Raw genomic sequence first — 11440 nt, forward strand, 5'->3', positions numbered from 1 at the left:
ACCACTTCACTGTTTCGGATGCTCTCTCATCAGTGTTCCAAGCTTTGAGTTAATTGTATGAATTAGAGAAGCCGACTGTCTCGTCGAGGTGACTGAACACCGCTAGCCTGCAGTGAAAGCCAGAAGTCTATTTCACCACCCACCACTACCAGGGTCTGCAGTAATTCCTTCCACTTCTGCACTCTTCACCTCAACTCAGGCGGCCTCACTGTCCTTTCTTCACACCGCCGTCATCGCAATATCACCGACGTGGGCGTGAAGCGTCTCCGCCGTCGATTCACGAGTGTTGTGTAGCCTTGTCGTCTGCTATTCGACCTATTTCTGTTCCTCTCCGTCGCCAAGTCATCGACTGAAATATCTTGGCTCTTCCGACCTGCTCTTCGCATCACGTCTTGGCAGCTTCGCAACAATGTCTGATCTCGGCGAAGCCAGCACCAGCACCCCTAACCCTCCTCCTCCTCCTCCTCAGGATGTTGTCCAACAACAAGGTCAATTGCCTCAACAGCCTGCCGCTGCCGCTCAACCCGCTGCACCGAATGTGAACGCTGCCGGTGAAAATTTGCAATGCCAGTGGCAAAATTGCGGCGAGCGCTGCACCTCGCCAGAGGCCCTCTACGTAAGTTTGACCTCTCTCGCTGAAGTCCTCCTACCTTGTGTCTAACCGTCGGCAGGAACATGTCTGTGAACGCCATGTTGGCCGCAAATCCACCAACAACCTCAACCTCACCTGCGCATGGGGTCAGTGCCGGACCACCACCGTTAAACGCGATCACATTACCTCCCACATTCGAGTCCATGTTCCCTTGAAGCCTCACAAATGCGAGTTCTGTGGCAAGGCGTTCAAGCGTCCTCAAGACTTGAAAAAGCATGTCAAAACGCATGCTGATGACAGTGTCATCATGCGCTCTCCGAATTTGGAACCTAATGGCGGACAGCGTCAACCACAAAACGGCATGCCTCAAGGTGGGGACTACAACGCCTCATACTATGGTCATCCTCTGACAGGACAAGTTCCCCCGAACTACTATGCCCCTGCTATGCCTGGTCCTCAGGACTATGCGGGTCAGCATCACCCCAATCAGTATTATCAACCTCATCCTTCGGTAAGTTGAGCCATTGTTCTTGAGTAGAGACCGCGCGCTAACAAATCCACCCAGGCTGGCGCACACCCAGGCTATGGCCCAGTGACATACTACAGCACCGCACCTCAAACGACATATGACTTCGAGACTCGCAAGCGTGGTTATGATGCTCTCGATCACTTTTTCGGTCAAGTTAAACGCCGCGAGCTTGATCCCGTCAATTTCCACAACGTCAGCCGTCGCCTCTTCGAGCTTCAGGGTCTTCAACTTCCTCAGATCATTCCATCTGCTGTCGCAGTTCCCGCATACCAGCCTGTTTCCGTCGGTGGAGCTTACGACCATGCCGACCCAATTCAGGCCTACAGCTTGCCTCCCATGGGTAACGCAAAGACACGTGAAGACTTGACCTCGATCGATCAAATTCTTGAACAAATGCAAGCTACCATCTATGAGAATGACACTCACTTGGCCAACGCTGGCATGGCTCAGCCCGGAGCGAGCTATGTTGCTTACAGGACCAGCAACAGCCCACCTAGCTCTCACCTGCCATCGGCCGCCTCCCACAGCACCCCAACGTCGATGCTTCAGCACCAGCACCAGCACCAGGGTAGCATCGCAAGCGCGACCGATGCCAGCACCCCAGGCCTTACTCCCCCTTCATCTGCGCAGAGCTATACATCCGGTCAAAGCCCTCTGCAAGGCCATGCTGCCCCATCTAACAGCGCGATGTACCCCACCCTGCCTTTCAGCTCCGGTGATATTGCCAACGCCGCTGCCAACGCTGCAACTCTGAGCGGTATCTACGATACCGATGACCATCGACGACGGTATAGTGGTGGCATGCTCCAGCGGGCGGCGCCCGCTAGAGGCAAAGACGACATGGATGTTGTCAGTGACGGGTCTGTCACTCCCCCGGCCTCCACCATCAACAAGCAAGCCAAGGGCAAGGGCAAGGCTTCGCCGCAGGAAAGCGTCATCGACCCGGCCCTCAGCGCTGATGCGAGCACACCCAAGAGCGATTCAAAGGAAGCCGATCAGACGGAGGTTTGGGTTCAGAATATGCGTCTCATTGAATGGATGCGAGAGTTTATTAAGAAGAGACTCGAGCGTGGAGATTTCAATGGAGCTGATGACAACGAGATCGACCTCAAGGAAGAAAGCAATGTTGACACCGACATGTCAGGGACCGACGACCGCAAGGAGAGGTCTGATCAGGAACAACTGTACCCTGTTCTTCGACATGTTGAGGAGAGTGTATGATTGGTGGATAATAATGTCAGGCAATTGTGTGATGAGGCAGGCGATCAACGAATACAAGAACATGGGACGGCCTCCCATGACGATTAAGGGCTGGAAGGGATCAAAGCTTTACCCAGATCCAAAAGGCCCTCCAATGTGATTTGTCGGAGTTTCTAAGGCGTTAGATCCTGGAGAAGGCAGGGAACTCTCATGTTATGAATTTGCTCACTGGGCTGTGACTTGAGCAGTCAGACCTTTCGGCGAGACAGATCGCAGAACGCTTCTGCCCAGACCGGTACCAAAATCCTCATCGTAAATAGCAGCTGCACAGTGCATACACGCAATTAGGCAGGACACTATCTACTTGTTTGAAAAGTCACGTAATCCACATTCTTTGCTATGCTTGGGTTGACTCGTGGAGCAAGAGCTCGCGATCAACCGGGCCCTGCCATTCTTGGGATTCAAGCTGCAGTAAGTCACACAAGGGAGTGAGTATCATATCCTCGATTGCGTTATCGCTGAAATGTTGGGGACTGAAGAAGTTAGCTTGTCACATAATTATCGGATAAAGCTTTCCCCGACAGCATAAGCCAGAATCATCCTTCTGGTCGCTGCGTTTGGGCCACCAACTCAACGGAAAGGAAGCGCCATCACCACTTTCAAGTTATCGTCAACGCTTCAAATTGACCTCACCGGAGAAAGCCTTTACCGGTCTGTTCATTATTAGATAGGCTGGTTGTCTGTCATTCAGCGCCTATGCGGAGAAAGTCAAGCGGGTTTCCGTTACACCGTTCGATTTGCATTATGAGACTTGGTATCAGGTCATATGGCAGGATTGCTTGCTGTTTCTGGTGGTGAGTAGTCTCGACTTACGTTCAGCTCAGCTCAGGTCACACGGCGATGTCGAATGCCGAAACCTTGAAGCCTCTCTCAACTGGACACTCAAGGCCGTATCTCGGCAAATCTCTGCTACAACACCGGCCCAAAGACTGCAGAGAATGCTGCACATTGTTCTCCACGCGAATACTAACAGTCGGAGCTCTTAGAAGTCAATGTTGTTGCATGCGAGTCTTGTCGGGGCAAGAAATGCAAAGTAAGGACGCATCTTGAAGTTGCTTGCAAAAGTTAGAGCTGACAAGCAATCCCGAGCAGTGTGATCGCAAGCTCCCGATCTGTACTCAGTGTGCTGGGACTGGCATGCGATGTATTTACCCAGAGAGCAATAAGCGGTACGATGATAAGAGCATTAATCTGTGAAACTCGGGATTGACCACTATTGCTTAGAGGCTTTCCGCCAGGGTACATCGCTGCGCTTGAGAAACGATTGCTGGAAACGGAGCTGGCGCTATTCGATGCGCTACAGTTACTCTCACTTCAACCGTCATCACTCGATGGCCGAGTGGCCGATGCGGAGACGGCGAAAGAACGTCAATACAACGTGGATACCAACAAAGTGATTACAAAACAAAATATCAACCAAACCAAGGCTGAGAAGGTCGCCGAATGGGAAAGGCTGCCTATTCGCACATCTTCTCAGCAAACAGAGTGGTTGAACGATCGACTGTCTCTAGTTGGCCTCCTTGCGGAGAAATCGGCACAACAACAGCCCAGCTCGAAGAAACGGCCACAAGTTCAGCGATCGGCAAGTAGTAGTGACCTACAGCAACAGCCTTTCTTGCCAACGGGATTTACGCATAACCAGGACACGGGATCATACGCATCGCCCGGTGGAACTAGTGATGGAAGTGCAACACGCGACAGCAATACCATGATGCCCCCGCCTGCTCGACCTGTGAACATCGGCAAAAGCTTCACGAGTTCACCAGAAAGCGTATCGTCCACTTCATTTGTGGCCTACCGAGCACCAACTCAACCACCAGAAACCTGGAGGAATCTTCCCCCGGTGAACGCCACGACGACACAGCCCTCCTGGCTCCCATTGCAGGATCCAGACCAATCTCACAGGAGGTCTACAAGTGCAGAAGGGAACAACGCCAATTCTCCTGCCGGTGGACAGACCCTAGGTGGAAGTAGTCGGGCACAGCAGTTGTCCTCGAGTCAGTGGCGCCGGTTCTTTTGAATTTTGCAGTACCATTTGTGGGAGACTGATTTCTACTAACTATTCAGAAGCAGTTGCACTATCAAAGAACCTTTCGAGGATTGAGCCCTTTTCCCGTGAATGTACGTACGTTGTGTCAAGGGCAATTAGTAGTTTGGGGTCTTTTTGGTATTCACAGTCGCAATAACTCAGGTTCGGCGATTTCTCACACGATCTCATTCTCTGCCTAGATACTTAGTCCTTCTCGTGTGAAGAATGTCAAAGGCTTGACCACTTTCTTCTAAATGTCGAGGCCGTTGACTTCCTCCATGGTATCATGGAAGTCTCCTATGCAGCTTGAACCGAATAGTGCGCTCGTGGCACCCACGTGACGCCCCGTGGGTTGTAGATCGGGGAGATGTCAGCATGGAGCAGGTCCTTGAAGGCAAAGGTTGGGCAATCGACTTCCTTCTCTTTAGCCTGAGGATTGGTTTGGGCACTAACGACGAATATCTGGAATTATCGCTATGTAACTGTAAGATGGGAGTACGAATGCTCCGTTCAACAGCGCCTAAGCGGATCAAGCTCTGCGGGGTAAAAACAGGGGCCGTGAAGGCTGGGGCTCTTGTCGCCATTGCAGGATGTTTTGTCCAACGGCGAGCGAGGCATCGTTCCGTCATGAATTGTGATTACCACGTTCTCTTCGCATCCATCGTGAAAACATCACATCGACTCTCCGAGTCAATGAGTTCCTAGGACTGAGTACCATGCAGCCATATCGAAATACCTCATCGCCCCTCGACAGTAACGGGCGCGACAATGGCGAAGAACGTCCGGCCAAACGACAAAAAGAGACTCACAAGCAGGACCCTGGACGGCTACAGGAGGTCGGTTTGATGCGCAATGGAGGCACTGTCACTTCGGCCAGTTTTGTTGGCAGTGCCAGTGGAATCCATTTCATCCGTTCTGTCTACAGCGCGATGGCTGGAAGGACTCCAAACACCCATGGCGAGACACCGGAGAGCACCCTGGTGCCTGGAGAGGATGACCGGCTCGAAACTGGTAACGGCATTACAGTGTCGAGGCAAATATGGCAACCGCATGAGGTCGACTTCGAAGATCACCACCAGGACGTCGTGCCTTTCACGTTCGATGAGCTGCTCGACTGGTCCGCCAGCTATTTCGACATTTGGCATCCCGCGTATCCATTTCTCCATGCACCTTCAGTGTTGGAAAGCTTCGAAAAGTTCGCTCAAAACGGAGTCCCCGAAGAGAATACCTTTGAGGTGATCATCATGAAGACCATCATCTCCATCAGCTTATGCGACCGTCGCCAGAGACAGCATCCCACCCAAAGACCTGTGCCCAAATGCCTGGTGTTCACCACCTTCGATGAAGCGCTTGATAGTGTACAACCGGCCCTGACCAAAGCCGCGACTATAAAAGCTCTCCAATCGGTCGTTTGCATTCAGCTCCTTGAAGTTTCCATGCTGCGACTCAATGCCGCCTCCAGGCTTGGAGGCCTGGTCATTAGGCTTGCATTCCAGATGGGTCTACATCGATGTCCTGCGAGATTCTCCTCGTTCACGGTTGGGGAACAACAACTGCGTCAGCGCCTTTTCTGGTCCATCTACTGTATCGATCGACATCTATGCCAAGCACTTGGACTACCGCTCACTATCCGTGACGACGACGTCGATGTCTGTTATCCCGATGCCGAAAGGCATATCGTCCCCGGCAGAAACGCCCAACTCTCCACCACCAGCGGTCAAGCCATGGGTGGCCCGGTTGATGGGCGATTGAGAATCCTGACGCTCCTTTCCAAGCACGCCGAGATCAAAGGGTTGATAATGGAGCTGCGCAACAAGATGGTCGCGCAGCGAGCGGACAGTCTGGAAAGAGCCATGATGATCAATGCCAAACTCACGCAATGGTGGAACAATGTGGAAGACTCAATCGAACAGGCTGATATCCAGGATATTCCTTTCAGCACGCTGCACAAGGCGGTCTTCAAGGTCCTCAAGCATGAATCTATCATTGCCCTCAACCGTCCGCTCTTGACAACGTCCAAAAAGACTGCAAGCTACGCTGGGGCCCTGCACACTTGTATTGCGGCTTCCAAGTCAATCATCACTGTTCTGCATAGTCTGGTCGCCCCTGTGGGTGACTCGACGACCACGTCCCCCAGTCAAGGTATCAGGACTTTTATGCCGATGTTCTGGCCCTCGTTCACTTGGGCAGTCTGGATGAGCGCCTTTATCATGCTTTATGCGGCGATGGAGAACCAGGTAGATCCGCAAATCGCAGTTCGGTCAGTTCACCGAGTCTTGGGCGATTTCGCTCCGACTGATTGTGGGATATGTTCTAACGTTAGCCATAGGTGTACGGATCGAAGCCTGCAGGTCCTCGAGAGGCTCGGTGCCAGAGGCAGTATATGGCCATCTGCCTGTGCGATCGCGGTGAGGGACATGCGCTCTGCATTGCAGCAGAACGGCGGCGGCGGCGGAGTGGACCGACCGCGCCCGACCACGACGAGGTCGTCCATCCACTCTGACAGTGGCATCTCGGCGGGACATCTCGAGCACCCAGGATCTCACAATGATGAGGAGAACAGCTATTTCCAGGCTCAAACCCAAGATGGCCCCTCCGCGTCGCAACCTAAATGGGGCGGGCCGCCTCCCTATTCTACGACAGGCCAGCCACAAATGTCCGGCGGCAATTCCTCCCAGAGCGCCCAGCTGCAACCGTACAACAATCTTGACTCCAGCACGGTCAGTACCCGACAAAACCTCCGATCTGGGCTGGAAGAGCTCCAAAATCAACAGCAGCAAGTCTTCACTCCTCAAGGAGGATCAAACGTCCAGTTCTGGGATACTGGTTCTGCACTACCTCAGTCAACGTTCTTCCCCGATGCGGTGGGCAGTGGCAAGCCGTGGCCCGACTTTAGCAGCATGGATTTAGGCCCTGTCTCCGAGATGCCTCCATTTTCGGTGGATGGGCTGGACCCGTTGCAAGGTTTTGATATTCCTTTCTGGATGGGTCATGACAATACGGCTGCGTGGATGAACCATGGCTAGGTCCCGAGAAACTTTACCAAGTCCCTTGAATTTGATATATATTCATACCCGCCTACCAGCTATGGCACCCAGTAAGCAAGACTACTGCATTCATGACATGCTTTGCCAAAGACCCTCAAGAGCCTGACACGAGCGGGAATGGGAAGACGGCGGGACTCTTGTATCCGCCCTTCCCGACGCTTCTGATGCCGAAAACTACGTTATCCTTGCTCAGGTCAATTTTGGCGGTGAGGACGTCGCCAACGTCAAGAGCATGCGTCCAAAACGCAGCAGTCGTGGGCCTCGAGACGATTTCGTATCCAGTCACCCCGATCCCGCCTCCCAGGGGTGGCTCCCAGATGAACTGGCTGTTGTTGTCCAATGCAGTCGTGTTGACATATACGTTTGTCGGTTGGCCAGGGGCATTCGCCAGGCTCCAAAGCGCGGCCCCGTTGACCTTGCCGACTCTCGATATGAAATCAAAATCGCAGAACTCGGGGAGGTCTCCATACTGCACGCCACCTTCCACCCTCACGTCCTGATGCTGGTGTTTGTAATCCTCATTTGGCTCGGTGAAGCGCGCCGCCGCGTACCCGGCCTCGAGGAACGGCCGATGGTCTCCGCCTCTCGAGTATCGATCGAGTCGGTAGATGACACTCACATTCATCTGAGTGTACTCATTCGCTGCCACCTCGTGGACGAACCTCCCTAATTCACGGGATGGAGAATCATTCTCGCCCCCGACGTTCAAACGGGTTGCCCGCTGAGTACTGTTCTCAGTCAGAGGAGGTCCTTGGGCGAACAAACGGATGGTGTAGGGATCTTTTGTCCCGTCATCTGCCGTCGAGGAACCAACGATATCGTTCGTGAACATTCCAGCTACGTTCACACTGTTGTTCTTGTACGTCTGGGCGAGAAATTGAGAGCCGTACAGGCCTTGTTCTTCGCCGGCCACCGCCACAAAGACGATGGTCGCTTTTGGCCGGTGTGTGGCCATGATACGAGCCAGCTCCAGCGAGATCGCCACACCGGATGCACTGTAACGTGGCTTGTCAGCGAACACTCTATCCCTGGCACTGCAACAGGACTGATCTCCTGGGCATTGAAGAGCTGAAACCTACTCGTCATCCGCGCCCGGAGCGTCACACTCATAATCCAAGGGGTCGGAGCATCTTGTGTCGTAATGGCCGCTGACGACATAGAGCGTTTCGGGGTCTTCACTGCCTTTCAGTGTCGCCACGACGTCGCTGAGAAGAACCGAGAACAGGACCCGGTCGCCGTCGGGCTGCTGCATGTAGCCAGGCACCTCAACAGTCATCCGCCCGCCGCTGGGCTCAGCATACTTGCGGAACTCGCTAGCTATCCAATCCCTCGCCGCGCCAATCCCGCGCTTCGGGTCAGTCTGGGACGAGAGTGTATGGCGCGTACCAAACGAGACCAGCTTTAATATCGTCGCCTCGATGTTCGCCGGCGACACTTGTGACAGAATGCTTTGCAGTTCCGAATCGGGAGCTTGTGGCTGAATCCGCGTGCCGAGATTCGTATGTGGCCATGACGATGCAGGGCAGGAGAGTAGTGGTGATTGGATCTCCTGTCGAACCTGCAACGGGTTCGGCGACTGGCGAGACGAGAGCCGCCCATTAGTATTTGCGGGCACTGTGAGTGTGAAGGTGCTTGCGCAAAGGGAGAGCAGCACCAACAACGCTATCGCTCTAGCCATGTCTGGTTAGATATATAGGATACAAACAGGCTATTGTGCAAGAGACGATGAGAGAGATGGAGAGGGAAGGCAAAATCCGCACAATCCAGCCAAAGCATACATACATATACCGACATGCCATGGCATGACATGCATAGTTAAGACTTGAGCAGATCTTCGATCAAACAACCACCTCCCTATTTCGTCTCTTCTCCAATTCAACCATCCTAGATCCAGGGCTTATCAATCTCCAAAGCAGATGGCGGAGAAGACAAGAAAGCTAGTTACTGCGTTTATCATTGATCTACATCGCTTCGTTCACCGGTAGTAAAAAAGGCCCCAATACTAGCTAGGAGGCGCCTAGGCCGGTACCGAGAAAGTCAAGCAGACTTGGCTTCCATTCCATTTCCATTGTGATTCGATGTCGTCCTGTCGTCATTGCAAGTACGCGAACCATGCCTGATTGGGCAGCTGCGAGACTTCCTGTATATGCAAGAGAGAACGAGAGGGAATGAGCGGATAAGACCGATGGAGAGGGGTACACCGGTATACCAAGGCTCTAGCCAGGGAGCCTGGATTTGTTTTCATACTGGTTTAGCAAGGTACCCCGTACCAAGTAGCCTTTGAGACGATATCAAGGTAGGAGGCGTCCTCGGGAATGATACTATCGACTCCACAGCCGAGGACTTGGGTATTAGGTCAAGTCACTCAGACTAACTCGTGTACCACAGTAGTCTACGAAGGTCAGCATGATAGATTTGCCGGCTTGTGTGGATGGAGGCGGGCATATTGAGATTGTGGAGCTGGCTCTTTTTCGAGTGGGCAAATGAAGACTCACTATGACTTGGGTGTAACATTCCCACTCCGAGACGCTCTTAAACTCGTTACTATTCCACCTTAGTGGGAAGCAAGTATGAATACCGAATCTGGACTGCTTACGGTATAGGATATAGAATCCTCAGATAAAGACCTAGGCAGGCTGGTAGTTCCTAGTACATATCTTAGGCAATACTGTATATATCAGATACTGATTGAATGCACCTAGCTCGTGGGTCAACGGGACGCAAAATGCGTGGAGAGTCGCTTTGACGGCTTGAGCTCCTTTGATCAGGCCTAGTATAATTATTCATCACATGGGTTATGCATGAGACGAGGACTCCCTTCGAGAAATCATATCGCTAATCGGTAACGGGAGGGTCAGTGTTGGAATGACATGATATCAGAGCATGCCCTGCCGATATCACTCATCGTGTTGCTATTGTTTCAAGCTAGCATCCTTTCCACACTTGGCTCGTTATGTCGTGGCATCGCATCCATAAATTCATCACCATCAGGGGTTCATTCGCGATCACATCCTCCATTTCTCGCCCGGTCTAGTAAAGCCGTCAAAGCCGTCAATACCATCTCTCTACGGGCAGGTATCTCGATGATGGTAACGATTTGTAAGTCTCGCATTTTCTGCTCCGACGAGTCCTCCTGTGGGTTTCCCTGGCCATTCCCGCTCGTGTTCGCGAAAAGCAGCTTGATGGAATTGTGATGGAGCTATGGGAAGGGTGGAATGTAGGTTCGAGTCTTGGTCGCAACATAGCGAGGTCTAGCTGGCAACAACGTCGGACTTTCAGGCATCAGGCTGTTTTCCGCGCTGGGATAATTTCAGAAGCCAATCGCTTTTCATTTGACTTCGAGCCTTACATATCTGGAGGCTGGATGGATAAGATCAAACGATTCCTTTCTCTTAGCAATAGTGCAGACAGATGCCCGGAACCTCCTAGGCTCTGACGGATGGGCATTCGTTATAAGCCGACTCTACGGATACTATTCTTAACCTACGTAGAGACGTAAATATCCCGGGACGATTCTGCGCCGAACGGAAATGCTGGACCCGTTCTCTGGCTGAGGCGTGATTCCGAATGTTATACGACCTTTCAGCCTCAGCCTGGTTTCGCCTTGTTGACAGTTAGTCAACACCTGTCCGGAGGGTGAAGGGTTTTCGACCTGGCTTTCCAAGAACCGTGAGCCAAGGACGAACAGGTGCGCCACCCGATTCGAGCTTTGTCCGTAACTTGACACGTTGACTAGGCGCAGGCCTCGGAGTAGGAAACGGATCCCTTCTCCAGCTTGCTCTGCGTATAGGCCATGCCGTGAGTCTCCTTCCACCTGAGTGAAAGAGACAGGCCAATCAAGATGATATTGCTCAAGTCGAACGTAGTTGCGACTACATTTTGTTGGCCCTCAACGTCGCATTTTCGCTTACCACGGGCGCATGGCTGGGCTGAGGAGATTCTAGAAGGCAAGCTTTCTGTCGACGAGGTTCCCATCTCGTCGC

The 11440-nt window shown here is 52.7% G+C and overlaps 4 protein-coding genes across 4 annotated transcripts; 3 read left to right on the forward strand and 1 right to left on the reverse strand.

Moving 5' to 3' along the window:
- Positions 1-409: 409 nt before the first annotated feature.
- On the forward strand, positions 410-2342 carry A1O9_05872 (uncharacterized protein; the record flags this gene model as incomplete). Its single annotated transcript, XM_013405086.1, has 3 exons — positions 410-616; positions 672-1103; positions 1158-2342. The coding sequence occupies 3 exons, from the start codon at positions 410-412 to the stop codon at positions 2340-2342; spliced, it is 1824 nt and encodes a 607-aa protein (XP_013260540.1).
- Positions 2343-3147: 805 nt separating this feature from the next.
- Positions 3148-4401, forward strand: A1O9_05873 (uncharacterized protein; the record flags this gene model as incomplete). The annotated part of the gene is made up of 2 exons (XM_013405087.1): positions 3148-3175; positions 3620-4401. The coding sequence occupies 2 exons, from the start codon at positions 3148-3150 to the stop codon at positions 4399-4401; spliced, it is 810 nt and encodes a 269-aa protein (XP_013260541.1).
- A 725-nt stretch (positions 4402-5126) lies between these two features.
- On the forward strand, positions 5127-7436 carry A1O9_05874 (uncharacterized protein; the record flags this gene model as incomplete). Its single annotated transcript, XM_013405088.1, has 2 exons — positions 5127-6670; positions 6740-7436. The coding sequence occupies 2 exons, from the start codon at positions 5127-5129 to the stop codon at positions 7434-7436; spliced, it is 2241 nt and encodes a 746-aa protein (XP_013260542.1).
- Positions 7437-7551: 115 nt separating this feature from the next.
- On the reverse strand, positions 7552-9135 carry A1O9_05875 (uncharacterized protein; the record flags this gene model as incomplete). Its single annotated transcript, XM_013405089.1, has 2 exons — positions 7552-8452; positions 8537-9135. 2 exons carry the CDS (start codon positions 9133-9135, stop codon positions 7552-7554), a joined length of 1500 nt encoding a protein of 499 aa, XP_013260543.1.
- Positions 9136-11440: the final 2305 nt, after the last annotated feature.

The sequence above is a fragment of the Exophiala aquamarina genome, assembly GCF_000709125.1.
Source record: "Exophiala aquamarina CBS 119918 chromosome Unknown aczIA-supercont1.4, whole genome shotgun sequence".
NCBI lineage: Eukaryota > Fungi > Ascomycota > Eurotiomycetes > Chaetothyriales > Herpotrichiellaceae > Exophiala > Exophiala aquamarina.